At 34.6% G+C, this 25,747-nt stretch overlaps 1 protein-coding gene across 9 annotated transcripts in view; it reads right to left on the reverse strand.

Annotated features, from left to right (window-relative positions):
• Nucleotides 1-25,747, reverse strand: part of pcx (pecanex) — a 155,982-nt gene that overhangs the window by 82,682 nt on the left and 47,553 nt on the right. For 3 of the 9 annotated variants that reach the window (XR_014126824.1, XM_081725742.1, XM_081725741.1), the window contains exons 6-12: nucleotides 21,474-21,663; nucleotides 16,526-17,329; nucleotides 15,069-15,134; nucleotides 13,710-13,994; nucleotides 8,796-8,975; nucleotides 5,158-5,280; nucleotides 586-3,435 (exon numbers count right to left, since the gene is read on the reverse strand). Coding sequence is in view for 8 of the 9 variants with exons in the window: in XM_081725742.1 (XP_081581868.1) it covers nucleotides 586-3,435; nucleotides 5,158-5,280; nucleotides 8,796-8,975; nucleotides 13,710-13,994; nucleotides 15,069-15,134; nucleotides 16,526-17,329; nucleotides 21,474-21,663 (4,498 nt within the window). In the remaining variant the exon portion in view is untranslated. The remainder of the gene's footprint in view (nucleotides 1-585; nucleotides 3,436-5,157; nucleotides 5,281-8,795; nucleotides 8,976-13,709; nucleotides 13,995-15,068; nucleotides 15,135-16,525; nucleotides 17,330-21,473; nucleotides 21,664-25,747) is intronic. The other 6 variants (XM_081725746.1, XM_081725747.1, XM_081725749.1 and 3 more) reach the window with 6 other exon arrangements.

Genomic DNA, 25,747 nt, shown 5'->3' on the forward strand with positions numbered 1-25,747 from the left:
CTAATACTTTTTGCTTACCAATGATTACGTTAGTATTCGAAATACACTTTTGTCCGACATACTTTAACATAGCTACCAAGATTGATTTCCGATCTGACTAATTTGTTCGACAAATTAAAATAAATTTATTTATTTTAAAAAATCAGTATCAGTTTAAAATCTAAAATCTGAACTTTCAGTCTATAACAGAAACTGTTAATTCACATACTGTACTTTCCATACTGTACATATATTGAATATGTGAAATTTAGAACAAGAAAGATTGTCCTTTATTTTCATTCTGTTAATTCACATAATAAAGAATGGAAATAAAGGACAATCTTTCTTGTTCTAAATTTCACATATTCAATATAAGTACAGTATGGAAAGTTCTTTACATACTTTATTATACTATTGTTTACTACCAAAAGAAATTATTAAGGCCAAAGTAATTACATAACATTGTAATAGTATCATTTTCTCTAATACACTGCAAATACATAACAATATGTATTACCGAGTTATCACATTATTTATCAAAAACCTAACAAGAAACTGCAAGGAACTACTTAGGATGTTAGTATAACAATTCATTAAATCACTTACCCAATATGAGATCCCCACATAATGAATGCTGAAGAGATCTTGTAAGATGCTCATAGAAGATGGAGTTTAAGTTGTTGTCATCAGCACCAAGATTTCTCTCCAAATGAGATGACAGTCGCGTATTAGAATGGTCAACTCTTTTTGTGTTGTAGTCTCTTTCCCAGAACTTGACAGGACGAACATATGATGTCAAAAAAATGGCACTTCCAAGAAAAGGATTAAGGGGCGTTGAGAGAATAGCTGATATTGCAGCCTGCAGAAACAACATTGCTGAATGTGGAACACTAAATGGTTGGGCAAACGCATGAAATGCAGAACCCCATGTGATTTGCCAAGGTGCTATGTACGTAACAATGAACTGAATTTTCAACAAAAATTCATACACTTTTTGAAAAACAATGCCCATTATAAAATAATCTATCAGGAACGTTTCAGTTGCCGAGCCATAGTCTTCGTGGAAAAAAAGGTACGTAAAGACTACGACGAGATATTGTTGAGAAGCATTTGAAAATGAACTTCTCAAGCACTTCAGCCCACATATAGTCACCACAAGTGATCCTCCAAGATAACCGAATTTTTTCACTATGTCACGAGAGTTGTCAGTTAAGGCACCTAAAAACAACGCTGGGTAAAGTATATTTCTTTCCAGAAAACAAAGAATTACGTACATCTTTTCAAACCACATCACTTTCGCAGCATCTCTTACTTCAAACTGATTGTATTCATGAGGTTTAAAAAGTGGATGTGAGAAACACAACCACGGTAACTGCTTTCGCAGCTGAGGAATGATATAGTGAATAAAGAAACCAAAAACACCTGCTATTATCCAAAGTATTTGGTTTAATTGTGGTTGTAGTGCTGTGAACACTGTACTGCAATGCACTCCAAACACGAACACTGTTATCAATGTACACAGTATTAAATCCGATTTCAACCTTGCATTAACAGTATTCTGGAGTTTTTGTGGTAATGGATCTATTAGTTCTTCCTTGTCTGTTCTAGCTTCATTTGTTTCATCTTCAGGCCATATATGATTCTTGATTATAACACATATTGCACTTGGATCACTTGCGCACCTACTTAAATGGTAAGACACCGCAACTAGAAGACCACAAAATATGGAGAACAAAATATGTTGCGATGACTTTGGCTCACTTAAAGCACCATATGCAAAACCATAAAGCAACCCCACTGCCAAAATACTCCTAATCACACAATGCAACGATGCTAATAAACTGGAAGTAGCGTTGCCCCCAAATACATGCATGTCAATTTGTTCTAGTAAGTACATTGCAAATGTATTTACTTGTGGGAAAAGACCGAGACTAAATACAACGGGAAAACACAATAAAAAAATCAGCATCACGTCTCGTGCCATTTTTACAAGTTCTTTGTTGGTAAAGTACATTCCATATAGGGTGAAAGCAGTATGATAAAATTCTTTAACTAAACAAAAATGAAGCACCAAAACGATTAAACTGCACAGGCAAAAATATACAGGTCTACTAAGTGCAACTACCTTATTAAACCCGTGGGTCGGTGAAGCAGAATCTGGTTGTACACTTTTAAGTAAAGAATATTGACAACTAGCAATCACAAAACAAAACACAAACACAAATATGTCTTGAAAAAAATTCATATATAATAGGAGAGAGCCAAACACTGCAACTAAAACTGCCAGAATTATAGCCAATACGTTTTCACCACACGTCACATTTCTGTCTAATAAAGCTATAAGTGCTAGTCTGTCAAAGCGCACCTTAATATATCCACAAGGTGACACGGAATATTTGTAATAGTGTTTTGGTTTAGGTCTCTCATCAAATTTGAATTTCCTAGATATAATATCAGTATCTGTTTCTCCTTGAGAACTAGACGGTACAATAACAGCGTGTGTTTCAGACGGTGCAGTCGATGGTTGACCTGTTGGTCGACTTCGTTCTGTAAAGGAACCTCCTATTCTATGAATAGGACTTCGTGCATTACGCGTCGCAGGTACTGGAGTTGTTTCTAAGATATAAAAACCAATATTTGGCTGAGCAGAAGGTAATAAAGAAACACTTTTAGAAGGAGGACACATCACTGCTGGACTGTCCAAAAGCACAGTTATACCAGAATTTGAAGAAATGGATGAATTACTCGACGAATCATCAACAGTTTTATGATGATCGTTTTGATTTGTAGATTTAAGTAGAGACTGCAAAAGTTTACTATTTGCAACAGGAACTACACTAGTTGCTGTACCACTACCTTTCTCATCAAAAGTATACGTGAACCAATTTCCATGTTCATCATGAAAATAATGCACTGCCCCTTCAGTCGTATCATCATGGGAGGTTGCTATATGAGTTCCCGGTCCTGTGATTGTTGTTGCTAATGCTGCTAGTGGTACTGATGAATCACTTCTTCCTCCGCTAGATGATCTCTGAGATCTTCCTGACCTTTTCAGTCTCTTATGTCTTGTACTGTTTGATCTGGAATCCCCTCTCGCACAGGCATTCTGTTGCACAATTTCAGGCGAATTAACTGCCCCAGGAAGTGCTTGATTATTCAAAGCGACAGGTAAAAGTGAGCTTAGTTCATTGTTCGAACCAGATGAAGAGGCTTCATTGTTGTTATTGGCGGAAGATGCTGTATTATTATTATTATTGTTATTATTAATACTAGAAATATTATTGTTATTGTTCACGTTCATTCTCGCATCATTTATATTGCCAGCCTGATGACGGCGTCTCTGAATTGAAAGTCTGTGCGTAGAATAAGGAACTAGGCACTCCAAGCCTTCTAAACGGACTTCTTTCGCCATCCTAGGCAATCTTCCACTAACTTCATCTGACGGCTCCGAGGGATCTGAAACGAGACAAAATGTAAGAACTACTAAATCATCTTAAACATTTATGCAACTAATTCATTGAAAATAAATTATCAGCTTAATAATTCATATATGAAGTCAAATTATGTCATACAACACATGTAACAACACATGTAAAAACAGTGTCCTTTCAAGGTCAAGTGGCTAACGCCCGTACTCTCGCGTCTGATTCTCGCTGGAGGTGTTTGGCTGAGTATTTTGTTCAGAATCCACTTTAAACAACAGGTCCCGTCTCATATAGTTTCAATACTGAAAAGGAGCACTGAACTCCATCAGTCAATATCCAACCCCTTAAGAGCACTGTTGTAAATCAATGACTTGTCTGAAGGAAGGAAAGCATTTGCTGAAGACAAAAACCAAAATTATTAATAGTTGACCGCCACTGATGTATTTCAATAGGATAGTGTCTCTTATTATGCTCTAAACGGTGAAGGATTACTGAATTATGTTTCCAAGCGGTGAACAGGACAAATAGAAATAGCCGATGAGAAGTAAAAGAATCTTACTTTTTCTTTTTATTGGGTTTGTTACATCACGTGCACACACAGCAAACGTGAGTCCCATGGAGGATTTGAAAAATTAATAATGTGCTTTATCAACCAGACTTTTGTAAAATACATTTCATACAGCTGTGGCTATGAGGAAGCTGTACTTGAATACATTTCGAAAGAAAACTGCGATGTCGCGAACACGAACAAGGTAGTTCTCATTTGTAAATGCTATAGTAACTTGAAAATAATCATATGTATTGGCTATTACACTGTTTTCATGAAAACTTTTACTTATCTTGTAGTTGTTAGTCAATGGTATTTCATAGAAAGGTATTCATTTTTGCAAGTGTAGCTAGTTCCAGTAAGACAAATTTCTTATCACGAACTCTTCATGTCTTTTGAATAACTTTCTAGTTAGGGCATAATGTTCTGTAGCATGTAGAATAACATTATCTAATACAAGAAAACTGTTTTAATTTTTTCACATGATATAATTTCAGCAACCAATACAGTTGCTTTCTTCAGTTAATTTGGGAAGAGGACTCAGTTGAATATATTAAATTTTCAAAGCTGACGTTCTTCCAGTTTAAACTGGCTGAAGAACGCAACAGAATTACCTGCTGAAATTATGCAAATAAAGGTAAACATGTTAGTGGATTGTTACCCTTAACAATACGTGACAGTTATTATGTGCATTACACTAAAATATATCCATCTATCCTAAGGTATAAGCACAAGGAAAACGTATAAAAGAATGCATTTTCTGTCCACGTATCCTTCATTCTATTCACGTCAATGAATTAGTCAATAGTTAAATATGGAACATTTTTAATAATATTAAAATAGGTCTAAACGAAAAACGGCCTTGAATTATTTCTGATTATCGAAACTTCGGCAACGAGAGTAGTAGTTAGTAAATAATAATAACAGAAAAGAGAGAGCATGAATTTTAGGAATGATCCCAAAAAAATGGATCAAAAAGGTGCGATCTTGGCCAATAATTAGATTTTGGATTGTGGTCCACAAAATTTTTGAACGGTCCTTCTTTTTTTTTTTTACGGAGTAAACACATCATACTGAGTTAAGTGATAGTTTGGGTTTGGCTATACTATATGTAGTTTTCCAGATATAAAGCCTACAAGAAACATTTTGCCTGAAATATATTGGATCTTTTGATCAAAAAAGAAAAACGAAATTCTGTGTACTTACGCTCTCTTTCACTGCAGTGTTTTCTTGATCTTCTATGGTCGGATTCATTTTTTAACAACACACCTACAACTAAATTCGGAGTTGCATGTTGACTGGACTGTGACGAATCTTCTCTTTGCCGACCTGAATCAAACAATTAATGCATCAAAATTAACAATTAAAACTACTAAGCTACTAACTAATATTTACAATAAAATTGTTCATGTATTTCAAATGTATTTTATCTTCCAGACTTAACGTTAGTTGTTTGATTTTACACAAAGCTTCGAACAATATTTTATATGTTCGTGAATTACACTAGGATTAATATAAAGAGAATAACACACTTGATACTTCTCAAATTATGCTCCTTTGCTTTTTAAAGAATATTTAATACATTAACTGCCCATATGAGTTGAATTTAACTCACGCTAGTTTTAAGTTCGCGGCCTCGTGGACCAAATATAACTTAAATCTATCACTTCGGAAGACGCGTGCTGTGCAGGCAACTCACGATAGCATACTCTAAGACTTATGTAATCGGATGGATGGTCCCCTGGATAAAATCCTGCAGTTAGATAATTCACGGACATAGGAAAGAAAAGTAGATAGGTTATTTTTGTTCTCGAAGTTCTCAGTATATTTTCGTAAGAAAATACCATGAGCCCAAAGATAGTTTTTCTAGTGTGGTGGTGAATGTATTGCTTCCTTTAGGGCTGAATCATGTTATTTTGGGGCCAGAAAACAGTGGTGAATGCATTAATGATGTACGGTGATTATAACTTATCAAGATCGTCTGTATTTTATTTAGTGCCAGTTGTTTTTTCACGTTAAATATGAAATTTTTTCAACATCTTAGTAGACTATACGTTATATCTGATGACTCTAAAGTGTCAGATAATTCTAAACTGAAGATCATTGTTTGGTTTCTCTTTCACGTTCTTTGATTCTAACATATAGGTTCTTTTTCCAACATTCTAAGGTCCTCCTACAGCAATTCGCTTAATATGCCGACGAGAGGATATATTGGGTATCAGCGGCCACTTTACTGTATATTCGTGTTGAAATTTATCATGCTTCCAGTAAATATGTGAATTTAAAAAATTGATGCTATTGCTTTTTTTTAATTATTTTTTTAAATCAAATGTTTGGGAAAACGAAATTTAGTTCCCGGAAACAAAATCGAACAAAAATCCCCATCTTTATGATAAACAGTCTCGCACTGACGGAGCGATACCTGAATTATATACTTTCATAATGGTGGCAGGGATTATCTGCGACAAGACTGTCTGTCTGTACAATGTTTTGCAACTGGTTATCAGATTAACATTTTTACTCAAGCAGCATCATAACAGTTTTGTAATCTGTTCTGTTTCGAAACCCAGAATACTGTAATTTGATAACAATATTTAGTGCATTCAATGGGAAGATTAATCGAAATAGAAGGAAATACGTCGGTTACATTTAATTACGCTAAATTATATGCATTAACCGAAGAAACTTCTAATATTTTAGAACGTGTGTATTATTATCAACTGAATATAAAAATACCTGGGAGACGGTTTGAGATACTGAAGCAAGTACTTCGAAGTATTTCGACATCTGTAGGCTGGATGGCTTCTGCCAGTTCTGATTAGCATCAATCGAACATCCTTTTTCGTGCATTTGTATCAGAATAAATATTTAGAAAACAGGAATTACTGGCGAAGGAGAGCCAATGTGGTGAAAACATATTTTCACCAAGTTACAAGTATGAAAGCTAACTGATAGGGCTTGGCTGTTACGGACTCTTGTGCCACGGATTTCATATTATTATTATTACAGTGAAACCTCTCTAAAGCGGACAGCCGTGGGGAATCAAAAATTGTCCGCTATAGAGAGGTGTCCGTCTTAGAGAGGTTTCGATATATTCTTACGTAAATTAGTAAATAAGGTGATATGTAATTACAAACTATTGAAGGTAATTTATCAAACCGTTCTATGACTGTGGGCATGTCGACATCTGCGGATTCTCCACAAATCGCTTTGAAAGAAAGTTTGTGTCTAATCCGAAACTTCTCTAACCACTCGTTCGAGACCTTGAAATCTGAAACATTCATTTCTGTTGCTACCTCCAACTTCTTAGCTTTTAGCATCGACCCTAACACAGGAATTTTTTTCATTCCGCACTTTATAAAAACATTTACTTGCACACCAACTTTGTTCAAAGCAATGAGACACTATTTTCATTGTCATTTTCACACCACAACTTTATTAACTTGTCTTGGTTTCATATTATCTCAGGTGCTTGTGTTTTACCGATACAAAAATTTTCAGCTATCCTTCGCACACCTCAGTATTCTTCGAAAATTCAATCAATTCGATTTTAACACTAACGCTTCTCGTGGCATTTCGAAAGCTCACAACAACTTACACCTTATTGCTTATTCGATGCAGAATGACTTAGAAAGATTTCCGTCTACAAATAGAGGCACTAAGACAATATGCGAATACGCGGACAAAAAATACCAAACATGTCTTCTGCTTGATTCCAGCGGAACAGTAGAATGACGTGTCATCCCAAATGGCAGGCAACTGTCAATCACTTTCGATTCTAAAACAGGTTGGGTGGGAGTGGAATGCAAGCAAAGGATATGAGGGTGTTGTTAAACAAAGACGCTTCATCTGAGTTTCTGAACAGCCAGTCGACGAGGAAAAATGTTATTACAATGCTTCCTTGGTGATACATGTATGCATTTCCGAAAATGTAATTTTTCTGTACTTTTCAACTTGTTTCTAGAGAAAGTGTCCGTAATATTGAGGTAAATAATACCTATAGAGACAGAAAAGACTGTCCGTGTCCGTACTAGAGAGTGTCCGCTTTAGAGAGGTTTGTCAACATGGTTTTTCCCTATTACAGTGTTTGGGGATTAAAAAATATGTCCGTTATGAGAGGTGTCCGCTTTACAGAGGTGTCCGTTAGTAGAGGTTTCACTGTATTATTATTATTATTATTATTATTTTTATTATTATTATTATTATATAACCAGTCATCAAGTATAAGACTTGAAAATACTTGAGATGCAAGAGACTATTTCTAGTTCTGAAAGCAAGCAAAAATTTCACTGAAGTGGTAGGAGGTGAGGTGGAAACTGAATGAATACACCGAAAGAGAGTTGAGGTTTTAGCAAAAACAAAAACGTTCCAACTCTTTCCCTGCGTTATTTATTTGTCCTTCTTGAATAAGACGAAGGGAGTAGAAATGTCCACAGTTGTGATATGGACAGGGCATAAAAATCTATTTTAAATGGCTTGCCTTTCCTTACATACTGTTAAGAGAGATAGAAACACAAACCGTGTTGTTGAAAATCTTAATATATATATATACACTTTATTAAAGACTTGACTCCATGCACATTTTTGTAACTGTGTGTTCACTGCTAACTTAAAAAATAGTAAAAAATAGTTCCAATGTTATTAGATAGGGGAAAATTCGACTCAGGGTAAGCCGAGGAAAGAGGTACTAACCCCCTTAAGTACTTAATGTTATTTAACCAAATTATTAAGAGAAAACTGAAATGGCATGCTTGAAAGAACAGTGATCAACAGCGACTATTACAACTTTACTTATGGAATTAACTTATTGTCATTATTAATTCGGAAACTAAAATTGAACATACCTCCTGGCAAATAGAGGCTATTTTGTGTGGTCCTTCGTTTTGGAATAGCTCCTTGGCTCTTATGAGGTTCTGGAAGAGGATTTTTGGCTGTTGCGCTTCCGTCTGGTAGTAACTTCACAACTTCATTCTCTATGCTGACTGTGGCTGAACTTCCAGAATCAGTGTCTTTTCCTTTAACCCCTAGAATAGAATTACGTACTGAAAGTATCACGGTGACTAATAAATTTTATATACAACAACAAAGGGAGAAATAAACATAAGGATAACTATCAGGATTAGAGAACATACTCAACACTAGTAGATTATATATCAGAAGACTAAATTTCACCTACTTCGCTGGGACTATTTATGCACAAAACAAATAAATTTAGCAGAAGTATAAGCACTTGGAGTGTAGGCCTATTGAACTTGAGGTGAAAAGCTGCAATGGCTCATCCTCCGAGCTCGAAGAGGGAGAAAAAGATAGGAAGATTAAATAGGTACAAAACATCTTATAATGTATCACTTTGTCAGAGCTGACAAATAACACAGACTGAATATCCAGAATGGACTTTTTTAAATTTTTTTTTCTAAGTTTATCTTCTATAGTCCTCATGATGAAGAAGTAGCAACATATTCAACGAACTTTCATGAAAGGCTCCCATATTAAAATACGGAGTGGCTAAAAAAAATGTACACACTGTTTAATTGTGAATTAAGTAATTGTAAATAACTCTGAAATGATTGACGAGAACATCTAATGTCTTGAGGTCGTACATGAAGTACAAAACAATTAGTGAAATGCAATGACAACGGTAGAATGACTTTAGAAATCAACTACCAACACATTGGCAGAATTTGTGATAAATTTGAGGTCGATGATTGTGTTACAGATGTGCACAAAAACCGTTCCGGACAGCCTACCACAACAGTCTGTGAGACAGTGTGCCAGTGAAACCGGTATGAATCGCGCTTGTGTTCGTCACATTTTGAGGGGGTGCAAAGTGGAAGGTCTACATTCGAAGACTGCTGCACACAATAAATAAAGACGATCCAAATCGTAGACTAGAGTACTGCAAGTGGTTTTAAACAAGGTTGACAACGTCCAAACGTTTGCATAGATGACTGTGTGGTCTGATGACACCACACTCAAACTCAATGGCACAGTAAACCGAAACAATTGTGTCTACTGGCCCGTTGTAAAACCGGAAATCCACGTGGACAAAGATGAATCTACCGGGAATCTTATAGTGATTTTATCGGATCGTTCTTCTTTGATGGCACAATTACCGGTGAAGAGTACCTGGAGACGCTAGAGACAACCATTTTATCTGCCATCAGAGCCCTGTATGGGGACTAGAGGTTTTATCTCTACAAGATTGTGCCCCACACCACTACCATCATGTCAGGCAGTTTCTGAATGAGAATTTACATTAACGATGTACAGGTTGAAGAGGGTTTGTCACGTTCCCCAGACTTCAGTTCTCTGAACTCTCCCTTATGGGGGAAATGTCAAGAACACTGTTTATGGACAAAAGCCTGGTACACTGTCTGCAAGCAGCAATCGAACGTTCCTGTGTACGCTGCGGTTGGAAATTCGTATAGCAGTTCGGCAGCATCACCAGTGTATTGATGCTAACGGACAACACTTTGAACACATAAACTAATACCAGTTCTTCATCACACATTGCAATGCAGTAACACAACATTAAAATGTAATACTAGCAAAAATGTTTAAAGTTATTCACAATTAAACCATGTATACCTTTCTTTTCGTACTCTGTACGATAAAGTTTTATTTTTTACAATAAAAAGGGACATTACATTTTATGAAAGCAGTCATGTGCTGCGATCAAACCCATGTAGCTACGCTAAATCCCCTATACAGAGAAAGTAATGCCATCGGCGTCAAGCTACAATTTATGCAGATGAAGACACTCCTTCGGCTTGGAGTAACACTAATGAGTAAAGCGAAAAATCGCTTCCTTGGAGGATAAAACACAGCACTATGACTAATTACAGAACTTGTAACTGCTTATTAAAACTTGACCCGACGTAGCTACTATTACCCAAAACGTTACTGTTAAATGCTTTATGTTATCAGAATCTTTTATGATAGTAAAATTGCGTGTACATGTCTCAAGAGTTGATAATATAACTATGTACAAGAAAATGTATTTTGTTGTATCATCACATAAAATTCCACCAAGACCACTAAATGTTCACGGAACAATTAATCAGAGCTAAATGAGTGCAATTAAACACACACTCTACACATCACGAAATATTTTACTTTAATCTCTTACTTTTTTAAAAATTAGTATTCACACATGCTTAAATTCCATATTCACCTTGAACCACAACAAATGCAAGCAATAAACATTACACATAAATTATCATACAAATAAGAAGCTAAGACGTGAAATCTAATACAGAGAAAAGCAAAGTATGAAACAGTAAGAACACAAAAAGCTTAACAACGTTATTTCAATGAATTTACTAACTTTTAATACTTCATGCCAAGACAACTGCTATATAAAACTGCGTTACTCTACCTGCTAAATTACAAACGGGATTCTGTCTTTGAACAATCAACTTACCACTATTATTACATATACTACTAATATTGTTTTAATTACCATAGAAGTGAAACGCGAATGATATTTGAAAGTGCTAATAAATTATGATTAGACATTAACATTTCGAAGTTGGCATACTATCGCCAATTAAGCTATAACACCAATAAATGCATATTATCTTGTCAATAAATTCAGAATGAATACATCTGAGCGCATCCGGAAAATGTACTCACAGTGATCCCATTATAGTTCCCAAGTTACAGAATGAAAATGTACGGGTTGAAATACATATTTACTGTTTACTGTATAAGTAACAAACCATATCTTTTCATCTCTCTAGAAGTTCTCACCATCATCGCATCAAATCATCCCTATCTTACGCTATGACCATTCGTAAACCCTGCACTGCTTTCTAAATTTACTCTCAATAACTATTTCAAATTCTGTCGTCAGCACTCATCAAATATGGATATTATTCAGCCTTAGCCATAAATGCTCTGAAGGTAAGTGATTTCAATCATGACAATTAATATTTCTGGAAATATTTCCATTGTGTAATCGATACTTTCTATTTCACACGAACTAAAAGACCTTTTCAGTATTTCCTAAATTGTTTATCGAAAACATGTCACTTTACACTAATTAAAACTGGATACATGAACCTCATTTCTCCCGCCATTTCTTCTTCGAATAACTACAAAGATGGAGTGTCGTATTTCCATATACACGTAATTTTTCTGTTTCTTGAATTACGCTATTATTTTTTTAAATTTTATTTTTTTCTTTTCTTTATTTATTTCAATAACGAAGCCTGAACTTATTTACATATATATACACACTCACCAGCAATCTTCAGTATTCCTGCAATGACCACATTCCCCATTTACCCTTAACCGAACACTTTATACGTTGTATCTTAAAACTTCCACTCCCAAGTTCTTTTACCTTCTCCCTCGAGAGAGAAAAAAAAAAATAAAATAAAATAAAAAAAAAAAATAAATAAAAATATTACAACTTTCTGTCCACAAACTGTGAACACGGATTAAGTACTTGTAAGTATCCGAATTCTCTTTCTCTCTTAATCAAACTATTTTTTGTCGGTAACTAACGATTATCTACAAGGTTAGTTTATAGGAAATAATACGAGTATTTTTCGTCCTTCATTTGATACGAATATATTTAAAATTAATTTCAAGAAAAGCATATATCGTATGCGAACTACAGAACTCATTGAATCTAGATGGAACTTGACATAACAGTAGACCATGGCTTCCTTAATAAGTAAGTGAAAAATCTTCCTGTACAAACCTTTGGATCCTGAGTTAGTGGCTATCGAATTTGGGGTCTGGACTTGGTAAAATTTTCGAAAAAACACTACAATTGCAATTTAGAACAAGAATTAGAGGGAAAATACACGGAGCAAACCTACAAAACGTTGTAAATGCTGTGAATATTCATCATAAAGATTTGCTAAAATCAGTGAATAGTAGATTTTCTTTGTAATCGTAAAATTTACTATTAGTTAATTAAATATACAATAAAGAAACTAAAGAAACCTTAATAAATACAGAACTTTCAATTAACATCGTGAAAAAATTACGAACTGTTAACGTGTGATGACCTCTTAGAAAGCAAAAACTAGTCAAAACTAGTCATTTCTCCAGCTGATCACATTAACATTCTTCTCTCATTACAATAGCCCGTTAAAGCAAAGTTGTGTGTGTATTGTAGTTACTTTTCCCGCATGCCTTTAAGAAGTACATGACTGCACTTTCGATTTTATAATGGTACTTTTAGTCTATTCAGAATCACGAGAATATGTAGTGAATTTTCTGAAAAGACAATTAGCAGATTACCAGTCAATCCAGAAATAATAATGGTGTCAGTCAATGTGCCAGATTCTCTATGGGGTACACCACGATTATTTTACTTCTACACTTACAACAGTTTTTTTTTTCTTTCTTTGTACAGAATACGTGCTTAAAGAGATCCTCTATTACAAGCTTTACGAAAAGAAAATAATTGTTCTTTATTACTTTTTGTAATTCGTTAATCACTACGTGCTATTAACTGAGGCAGTGGTTCCTCAAATTTTGGAAAGCAAAAAATGAAACAAATGGCTTTCTTTCTCAAATTTTAAAGCAAGATAAAATACATAAATAAAACGCAAATTAATTAGGAGTCATTTATTAAAGCAATTTTATTTCTATAAAATGCTTTCAAAGAGTGAGTCTGATCATGAATATTCTTCCTCGTCTAGTTAAAGCTGACTATATGAAAATCAGTATTCCCATTGAGATAATAAATCCTGAAGCTTGTAATTTCTACTTACATGCAAGTGAACCTATTATCTTACCTGAGTCAGGTTCACTGTCTGTGTGGTCGAATAACCAGTCCAAACCAATAAGACTTTGAATGCTAGGAAGATCTGAACCTTCTCCTGACATTAATGACGAGGGTCCTGATATATTTTCTGTATTATACGCTAATGGCATAACTGACGACAACTTTCTTTCCTTTGAACTGCTATTATTACTACTATTAAATTTACTAATATGGGAAATCTCAGAATCACTTCTGATTTCATTAGGAAGGCTATTAATTCTTCTAGTTTTCTCGTTAAGTACAGGGGCTGAATTTTCTGAAATAAGAAAAATTTTACTGCGATTGAAGCATACTGAATATTAATATTTAAAGTACAATATGAGCCATACTACGTTATCTACAATAATGATTTTCCTAATAGGCATTAGATAAAACTACAACCACAAAGCAATAGAAGATTAAATTATTATGCATCTCAATATTTCAATAAGTGTTAATTACAGTATACAAGAGCAGTTGCTCGGATTTGGCTAAGCTCTTAAAAAGGTTTCGTAAAAAATCTGCAAAGTCAAACACTGTAATTGCTTCTTAATGTTAAACACATCTGTCTGTATGGATGGGTGTGCAAGCTTATTAAAGTAAATGAGGAATGAACTATATCTGGACGTCAAAATGAAGGAAGTATTGATTAATCTGCTTCAAACAGACCTACGCCGGTAATTACTATATAATAATTTTAAAAATGAAATGAAATTTTTGAGTTTTACGTCCCACGGTTATGCCGGTTAGGCTAAAGGAGACGGTGAAGATGAGAGATGAATGAAATGGTGGAATGAAGAAAGTGGGAGGAAACGGGAGAACCCCGAGAAAACCCACGCACACGGTGTTTGTCCACCATAAAGTTCACTTGGCGGGAGCAGGGTTTGAACCCGAGACCCCTAGCACCAGAGGTGAACGCTCTACCACTGAGCCACCGGGGCCCCAATATAATAATTTTAGTTGTACAGATGGTGAGTACGAACTTGTATCTTATGAATACGGATTAATATTGCAGTTCCAATAAATTTTCCTAATTGTACATCATGTTGAACTTTACATATAATGGTGGCGCGTAGAATTGATTACTTTATTTTACGAATTAATTGCTATTATTTACAGTAATTTACACACAAAAAACAAGTTAAGTTACACAATAACAAACAACACATTAATTACTACGATCTATATTATAAGAAGGGGGAAATTTACTGTAAGGCCGAAACATAATGAAATTATTCTCCTTAATCTCTAGAAAATTATACAAGTCTGTATTATTAAGAGTTTTTTTGACAAAAACACGAATCACACTACCTATCCTCACATACAATCACGAGCTCACACAAAAACTTACGATTTGATTTTATTCCAGGATCAGAAAGATAAGCGAGTATCAACCTCCTGCGTGATTCTGGGTCATCTGATTGAAAAAATGGAAAAGGGTATGATTGATATCGAATAAAATCATTAACACCCTCAAATACTACATGTTGAAACATATATGTGAACAAACATATTACATGTGAATGTTAACAAGTAATAAGCAAACAATACAACATATTGTGTGTATTACAACTATCACAACCATCAGAAAAAAGTAAACGAGCTCAAAAACTGCAAAATGTTATGCATATTCTCAAAATTGTTATGAAATAAACTGGCAAGTAACAAATAACGTTTGCATTATTTGTTAAAATATTACTCTTTAAGACCTCAAAGGAAAATAATTACAATTCCACCAGAAAGTGTTGGGATATACTTAGCAGAAAGGCAAAAACAATATAGCAACAGCATTTCACGATTCTCTAGATCCGTTAGACGAAAAAGAGACTAAAATTACTTTCTGTAAACGCCACTTAATTCTAGGACGTACATTATTTCCAATTCTTTCCTACAATAGGAACATGACAAGTCAACGATGCACTTCTAATTATTACAGGTTTCAATTATGGCGGTTTCTTCTCCTGTAAAACAATAATAAGCCTATCCTAATAAAATGTCTACATCCAAACTAGTTACTAGAGTAGAATATAATTTGTACTCAAATAAATTGTACTGCAATCTGACAAGATGCACTATATGCCTATTAGAAAAAATGACTAAAATTTTACGATCGTAATAGTTCACACATAGCAAGCTCGAACGAATTTTACCTGACACAGACCAATTTTCCTTTCCTATTTTTTTCCCTCCGTTTTGCAACGAATGTTTCTAAAACAGTACATGTCACTATATATTCATATTACCAGAACATCGAAATTCATCTTTTCATTCCATAACCAATAAACTTCTTCAACTGATCTACGCATGCTTACCTACGAAAAAAATACTTTCCGCAAACAAAAAGAAAAGCAGCACTTATAAAGCGAATGCAATTTCTTGCTCCTTGACGCACATATCAAGTATATCGAGCAAATGTGACATTGAATTCGCTACAGTCAAGGATAATACGCACAAAAACTTCCTCTAACAGCAAACTAGATTCCTGGTTGCCGAAGAACGAAACGAAAACATTAGCAAGCATTTTTTTAACGTTGATCACGCACATTTTCCCACTATACATACCATATTCTACCCATCATGCAGCACGACAAGACAGACAAAACAAGACTTCTACACAAGCAGAAACAATGAAACCACACGAACGATTCAACAATGAAAGAGAACAACAATTATCTTATGAAACATTTTTGTTAGGAGAGTATTTGTAGATGAAACTGAGATTTAATAGTAAATGAACAAAGAAACCACTACAAAGGAAGAATTAAGAAGAGGATTACTGTAGACACGCACCCGGATCCTGATACCTACCTTCTTCACTTAACGCTAAAGCCAAATTTGTTGCTTCTGAAGCATTTACAAGTTTTTGTTTTGCAAACTCTTTTTCTGTGGAAGATCCTTCACCACTGGCTAAACTCCTACTAGTGGAACTACCCACATCACTGAACTCACTACATAACGAAGCTCTTCTACTACACTGGTCACTTAATTTTATATCGATCACAGGTGCATCACATTCTGCTACAGACTTAGTTGGACTTAAATTATCAATTTGATCACTAATAGATTCCCTATCAAGTAATGCATCCTTGGATGACGCACTTGTCCGATCTTTCTCACTGTGTTCACCTAGAATCACTTTATCTGCAAAATGTTTCCGAAACACCGATTGATAGGCTTTATCTAAAGAACTAGTACTAAATGACGTTGAACTTTTCCTAGTTCTAAACTTATCAACATCATCTTTGTCACCAGAAACTTTACTTTCAAAGCTTTCATGTCTTACGAGCAGCGGTGACCTACTACCTGCATTGTTGTCTTCATCACTCTCTAGCTCGTGCAAGGAAAAGCTGCTATCTTGACCATGAGTTTGGTGTTCATCACTCTGCTCTTCTATGGGATGTACTACTTCGCTGCCATAGCCCGTCAAATAAAGTTCCACACCTCGGCAGGGAAAGTTCCTACTCTTGGATTCTTGATGAGAAGTGTTACTAATTCCTTCAAGACTAACAGGATGGGAAGGCGGACATGGTGCTGTGAGCTGAGGACATGCCTCCAATGCACTTTTTATCCTCTTGAATTGCCTTGGATTCTGCTTCTTCCAGTACAACAACCCTACAATAAGCACATTATTCTCGGTAAGTAAACGTTTCTCTTAAAAATATGTTTCTTCTTATTTCAATATTTCTTTAAATTTAGTACACTATTTGTGAGCAGTTTACCAATTTAAACTTAAAGCTCTAGCACCATCATTTTTGTATACGAAATAACGAAATGCGAAAAGAAAGCTGAAATAACCTTAAATTACTATCTACGAATTTCCTTACTTTGCTCTGAAAATCGCTGCCTCCTGGATCTTCCAAATTTGAAATACAAGAGAACTGAGAACGTAGTACTAGGTATCCCAACTTTTCTTACAAAAAGTTGTTCTCTAAAACTATTTAACAATGTGTCGAATATCGACCGGATAATATCAATCAAAGCTTTTCGTCACTATTATATTGAAATCGCAAAATGTTTACTTTCAAAAAATGAAATAAAATAAAATCTTAAAAGTTTTACGTCCCACGGTTATGCTGACTAGGCTAAAGGATACGGTGATTATGGGAAATGAATGAAATGGTGGAATGAAGTAGGAGAACCCTGAGAAAAACCTATGCACACGATGTTTGTCCACCACGAAGCTCACTTGATGCGTACTGGGATCGAACCAAGGACCCCATGCACTCTACTACTGAGTCACCGCGGCCACATGTTTAATTTCAAGTGACCATGCGGGTTAACTTTTGTTTCTTAAGTGAATCTTCAACACAGTTTTCGTTAGTGAGCCACGCCTTCAACACGCTTACAGGTCAAAAACTAAACTTACGCAAGTTTAATGTGGAAGAAACTAAATATAACATACAGTTAACAGTTGGTTTTAGCAAAATTGTATAGTACTGTGGCATGAAGTATTTCAGGAACCAGTAACCGAACTCCGTTCGCTCTGTACTTAATAAACGATTCGTAAGTATTTCTTTCTGTACTGTATTTCATTTCTATTTAGTATTTCTAATATCCTCGTCCAAATTTTTACGTTCCTTTCTGTCATTCCTATATGCTTGTTCTGACATAAGAATGCTTGTTTTCTCTTCTCCATAAAGTAACGTCGTACTTAATAACAGTTCACTATTCATTGGAGGAAACTGACTTCGTTCAGGATTATATCTGCCAAGGACAAGTTCAAAACACGAAACAAAACAAAATTAATAAATAAAATAAAAGGTACAGGCCACCGCGCGAAACTTTCGTTCCAATTTAAACTACACTATGTTATTACTGAAACATTTAATTGTGAAATACGAACAATAATATAAGGATTCTTCGGAAAACTAGCTACAAAAGTAAACTACTCCTTGTGGATATTTTCATTATAATTGATTTACCCAACATTATAAGATTATTAATTGAACATTTATTTATTGAATATGAACAAAATCATCTGCGTAGTTTCTGAGAAAATCGTCCGAAAAGAAGTTTACCTCCACAAGTAAAACACTTTTTGTCGATTTTTTAATGAGAAATTATTTATCCCGGATTGCAAAAAAGTTATTAAATATTTATTTATGAAATACTCACAAAATTACAAGAATTATTTACGAGAAAATCTTTCGAAAAGAAATCACACTTCCGTTTTGAATTTTTCCCAGTGAAATGACTTCTACCACAGTATACGGTTGTTAAATAAAATATTAATATATGAAGCACAGGAATTTCTTGACGTGTTTTCGAAAAAATCCCATTTTACTTTTACTCCTCAGTAAACCCTTATTTTGGAGGACAGAAAGAAAATTAGAAAAATGCACTGGGAATCTTATAAAAATTTTAAGTTTCAAATTTGGTGCGGATACGTTGAAAGGTTAGATACATCGGTACGAACGGACAGACATTCAAAGAGAACTTTTTCAGCACGCAACCCTTCCCCCCATGAGACACGTAAATCCGTTCAAATCTCGATTATTATTATTATTATTATTATTATTATTATTATTATTATTATTTCATGATCATTATACCTACTTCTCTTCTACCATCTCTCCAAAGCAGAACAGTTTTGAATCGTTTTTAATTAAAGAGCTGACGATGAATTTGGTTACAAGTAACTTGAATAAGAACAATATAATATAGTTAGTCTTTTACAAACTAAGAATACATTTGTTGGAGGTCATGGCTAACAACCGAAAACTATGCTGAAAATTCATTACAAAATAGACATTACAGTAAGTGGTAAGAGGATAAGTTTTTTTCTTTTTTTAACTTCAGGCAACTCTCCAACTTTTAAATACACAAAAAACGCAGAAATTCTATAGAATGCGAACATAAACAGGGAGAAATCGTTTAGTATACGCTGCAATGACCACAGATGAATAATGCTGCCAACCCAACACAGTTATAGTTTTTCAAATAACAATACGTCAGATTATTATATATTTCAGCTCTACTTATTAAACGCAAACTTAAAATAACTCATTTATTGTTTAGTGTTGCAAACTAAGCACGCTACAGTATTACAAAATCCAAATTTTAGCAGCCTTTATCATAGTAATAGCAAAATAAGGAGGACAAAGTAATACTCATCCAAAGTACTTTAGTGTTAGATGTCATGATTATCATATGACGTATTTCGAATAATTAGGAACGAAGTTACAAGTTGTTGAGAAACTTCACTTCATTGAGAAGATTTTATGTAGCATGTCTAGATAATATCATATCTAAATACTCGTATGGTAGTTTGCAACACTGCTTAAAATGATGTACCGGTATTTGTGGAAAATGTTTAAAATAATTGTTTTCCTTCACCTTTATAACATTACACCAATATCTTTTAATAGTTGTAATTACAAGTTCTTACCATTACACACTTTTGAGCAGTATTGCAAACTTTATCAATGTTTTCTCATACTTCCGAAACGGGTTCGGAATGATTTGTTATTCTATTGAAAACCATCTAAGTATTAGAAGACACTTAACTAAGCTTTTTGTTTTTAACTAACCTTTCAAGAGAGTCAAATTTTCAATCACTTGTAACTTCAACTTTATTCAAAATACGTCATATCGTAATTATGGGTATTCAACATTGAAATATTTTGAATGAACATTGTCCATCCGCCTCAGTTGTGTTGTTGATTGTAACATACTGTATAGCACCCTTAGTTTGCAACACAGAATAATAATTTTAGTATTTTAAGTTTTCTTTTAACAATTAGGTTCGAAGTATGTAATTATCTGATGTGTCAATTAAAGAAGTATAACTTTATGGTGGGTAAATAACAGTATTCATCTACTGGTATTGCAGAGTATGTCGAACAATTTACCTCCCTTGATATCTACTTTGTACAAAATGTCGACGTTTAGAAGTTACACGATTGTTTAAAATTAAAAAAGCTCATATATATATATATATTATAATTATAATATGGTATTTGGAAACAATTACAAGTAACTCAAAGCCTACAATTTGTGCTCGAAATGACCACTGTCGTTTTCAATGTTTAAAAAGAAAAAAAAAAAAAAAAAAAAAAATTGAAAGAAAAAAATAGCATATATGGTGTCACAAATATTCTTGGATGACGGATTTCCATTATAACACATTCTTTTAGGTGTTCTAAATCCCGAGTTTTAATCTAATAAGCTAGGATTTTCATGATCCTCCATTTTAAAAATCTGGTGAACGAAACAGTCATTCTACTGCACAAAATCATGCCTGCCAATACTAATACAATGTATCATTGTTGAAGTGATAATAATTTCCCATTCATCATCAACGTGTACACAGATCCAAAACAATAATTACATCATAGTCTTTAACATCACATACTTCCTCACAGCCATAGCTCACACCAGCATAACCTCGAATACATAGTGTTCTTGTTCAAGTAGTTATTACATGGTCAATGAAGGTAGGTGCATCTTAAGCAATTTGTGAAAGACTAGAGATACCTCAAGCTACCACTTTAGAATAAGTAATGATCATTTTGAAAAACCTTAGTTCAGATAAGTGCTCTGTGCAAAACTAGAACCTACCCGACGACCAGTCGCTCAACTTATAGGTCATTCACCACAGGATCCCGAAGAAATAACAAGTTTCAATAGTACATACAGGTTTTAATTCATATACAGAGAAAATAGATCAGATGTATATTTCGTTACAGTCTATATGTCTTCATACAATGTAAAAATAAAATTTAATTTAGTCTTTCAATAATATTGTATTAATTACCTGGGTGAGATACCTCTCCGTCTTCCAACATATATCCCAATTCCAAAGAGCCTGTACCTTTCATGGTAACAGAAGGTGGTGTCGTACTTCCTGATAAACTACACGCTAGATTGGAAATATTAGAAAAACGTCGGCCGCCAGAGCCATGAAGAGATCCCGATACAGTCGAACTAGAAGCTGTCCCTGATTCCTGAAAATAAAAATAATAACGTAAATTGTAACATGCTTTAAAAGGGAAGAAAAAGGGTAAAGGATGCTACCAGAAAGCGAGCGGGCGAGAGATACTGAAAGATAAGAGATATGAGTGCTTCGATTGCATTTGATATGTTTTCAGCTCACCCTTAGGAGGTCGGAAGGGAGTACCTGTCCCTCTACCCCATTACAAAAAAAAAAAAAAAAAAAAAAAAGTTTATTTTCTTTCTGTTTTCCTCACCCCTTCATACTCCCAATCCTCACCTCATGCCAATGAGGGCTGATCTTGGGCATCCGGGGCCCCACGGGGTGACAAAGAAGAAGAAAAAGATGATAAATGAAGAAAGTGGGAGAGTAAGGCACAAGAGTTCGACACCAAGACATACTGAGCCTAAATCTAAGAGGGGGCTATCAAAGCAACAACTTTCGTCTTTTAATCTCCCAAATTTTAAGGATTGCATATTGAGGAGGAGGAAAGAAAGTATCAAAGGAATGGGCTGGAAGAAAGTTTTCTAAAAGAAGAAAAGGGAGAAAAACGGAAACACCTAGAATTACTCTTTTCTTCCCCATTACTGATGGAAATAGGAAGAAAGGAAAATATGGAAACCTCCTAATATTTTCTTCTCTTCTATTGGGGACGAAAAAAGGCGGATAAAAAAAAAGTAGGGGTAAGCTCTACCCACGAGTACTGCTCGCCCATTTCTTTTCGTTCTTTTTCTTTCCTGTAAAATTGAGAGAAAGTAATGAAGATGTCAAGAAACTACATGCACATATGTTTACTTCATTACAGCACTTTAATAACTTCATTATGAAATACAATGCTATAAAATCTATTATTTCGAATTTATCTAATTAAGCAATGGTGAAGATAGAAAAGAAGAAAACACGAATTATCTTGTAATTTCACCAACGTAATTGATATTATTGAATGCTCTAGATTAATAAAATGCATTTATTAATATTAGATGTACACAAGAGATACTCTAAATAAGAACAAATGTAGATAAAACTGTTATACTGGCAACTATAGCTTTGTGTTTCTCGTTTATAGAGATACTACTGGAACTGACTTGGATGTTTCCAGTATATTTCCAGACCTCTGTTAGAAAAATTTCCAGTATACTAGTGAACTGGAAAAAAAATGAATGTCATATACGACTGTATGCTGTGATACTTAACAGCTTGTAAAATATGTTGAAAAGGCAAAATCATCTTCAATATTCTAATAGAAAGAATACAAAAAAACTAGTGGGTTAAAATCGAAGGGAAAGAATAGGAGAGTGTTTTCTGAACGTTACTTTTTCCAACGCCAGTCGTAATCCACATTCATCTTTTTTCTCCAAGGAAGTCAGTTAATTTTATGCCCAGGAATGATTGATACCAAAATTAATTAAAATCTTATAAACAATATCCATTTTCTTTCTCGAACTAGCTGGTTATTTAGTGATTGGCCAGTTGGCCCTATCACAACCTACACCCAAATGATGGAGCTGCTATCTTCAAGGGTATCAAAGGGAATTTTTACATTTCTCCAGTATTACAAAATGATTTCCAGTATTTCAAATATCAGTAGATACCCTGGTTTCACTTTACTTCTCTTCTTAATCCAATTGAACTTTAAATCAAATCTTAATTTTAAAACTTAAGATTTTGTCAGTATAAATCAATATTATTTCCATCCTTTATGATGGCGGAATCACGTGAATCTATGTTTTATATTTATCTTGAAATGATTGTACGAAAAAACAGTGACAGGTAAAGAAAGGACTTTTTTTTTTTTAAGATAAGCGTATGGACTTGGGCAAGAAAAGGGCCTGATATTTAACATGAGCACCATGAATAATGTTGACAATTCACTCTGCCAACTGTGAATCTACAAGACTTTACTGCACGTTAGTAATGGAAATTGTATTTTAGATTTTAATTTACCATTCAAAGTTTTCACATCTAGGATAGGATAATTTTCATTTAGTGTTCGTGTCTCCTATCATTCAGAATTATTTTGAATTATTTTTATTATATGTTATTATTTGATAATTTATTATTCCCTCGCTCTTCTGTAATCTTACCACCCAACCGTTTCACTGGTTTTACGCATGCAAAAATAAATAAATAAACGCCATGTTTTAAAAAAAATACTTTTTAAACAACAAAAAAATGCTAGAAGACACTGCGGCTGATGTACAAGTACGTATTTCATCTTGGCTATTTCTTGACGTAGTCACCATGAACCTCCAGACATTTCTGGTAGCGTGGCACAAGCTTCCGATACTCTTGGTGTCTAAATCTGCCGCCTGAAAGTGCAGCCAATAATAAAACCATTTTCAGTTTAACGTTCCATGATAATGATTGTTCCTTTTAGCCTAAGGGAGACGAAAGATTAAGACAAGTGGACGATGATGGAATAGTTGGTGGAATAAGAATGTGGGAGGAAACGGGAGTACACGAAAAACCCACGGACACAATGCTATCCACCACAAACTTACTTAGGGATCGAACCATGGAGCCCATGCACAAGTGGTTGCAGCAAATCGAAAACTAATGTCTTTAGTACTTCACTGTCGTTGAAACCTTCGATGCAAGTCCATTTTTCAGGTGAAGAAAAAGAAAGAAATGGCTGGGGGCAAGGTCGTGACAGTAAGGGTTTGACTGAGCAGTTCCATCGAAATCTTTGAATTGTCTCAACAGTACGCGCAGTTGTGTAGGGGCGGACATTGCCTTGATCAGAGGAATTCCAAAGCGTAGCATTCCTCTCTGTTTCGATTTTGGATGGCATATCACAAATTATTCAGTGTTTAGCAATACCATATGCTGTAATTGTCCCTCTTCGTTCCAAGCATTCTACAAGAATCACATCCATATGATTCCAAAACGGTTGCGTGATTTTGTGAACTGATGGTGGCTTTTTAAATTTCTTCGCTTAAGGAGAACCAGAATGCCGCCATTGCATCGACAGCTGCTTTGACTCCCCAGTGGCGTACGATATTCAGGTTTCATCCCCCGTCACTATGTGAGAAAAGAGGTCATTCCATTCTTCTTCTAGCGGGCCAAATAAATCACGTGCAACTGGCATTCTTTGCTTTTTGTAAGCTTCTTTCAACATTTTGGTCTGTTAGTATTTTTGGCACCCACCTTGCACATAGCGTGATAACGCTACAACGATATTGTATATTTATTTTGTAAATTTCTTCTATTTTTATATCTTGGTTTTGGGCAACCGTGCTTAAATGTACACAATATGTTGAGTAGAAGAAGAATAAGAAAAGAATTTAATGTTGTTGATTCTAAATATAAAAATAAGATTTTATCTTAGTAGTTGAAAATATATGTTGATTTTATGTGTATAATTGGTACTCTTACTTACCAAAACAGCAGATAGTTGTTTGTGTAAAACGTTGCTATGACAACCGAAAAGGAAAATATAATTAATGGAGTTTTGAGAATAAAAGGTAATAGTGATTCTGTGTGGTGTGTCTGATTTTATATCATTCAATCGTGTTGACATAATTTAAAAATTTACACGAACTGTGGGCTGGAATCTAACGTGTAAAATAAGAATAAGCTATAATTGTTACATTTTAGATAGTGGTTCCCCTATATACGTTACAGCTTGTCAGTCACAATTCGATTCTCTCAGACACTTCTGGAAATTCTTTGGCAAGTTCAGTTATTGTGATTTAGCGATTGGATCACTCTCTCGTTTACGCGTTCTACCTGATCGTCCATCTGAACACTAGGCCTTCCGCTACGCTCATCGTCATGAACATTTCAACGTCCTTCCCGAAACACTCTGCTCCATTGCCTGAACTTCCATTCACTCACTACTGTCGGTCCGTAAATGGCACACAATCCTGATGGATGTCAGCTCCATTCTTTACATCAGCATTCAGAAATCGTGTGACCTATCTTACTTCAAATTTGACAGGATTTTGTATTATGACAGCCATTTACTACTTATTGCTACTCGCACGTACGCACTCTACCTGGACGATTCAATTTCTGTTGCTAGCACAGAATACTAGGGTATGTTCCTGTGTATGCTCAACTTCATCAGAGTTGCAAACCAAAGAAAAAAAATATAT

This window comes from Thermobia domestica, chromosome 9, assembly GCF_964235325.1.
Source record: "Thermobia domestica chromosome 9, izTheDome1.hap1.1, whole genome shotgun sequence".
NCBI classification, from domain to species: Eukaryota; Metazoa; Arthropoda; class Insecta; order Zygentoma; family Lepismatidae; genus Thermobia; species Thermobia domestica.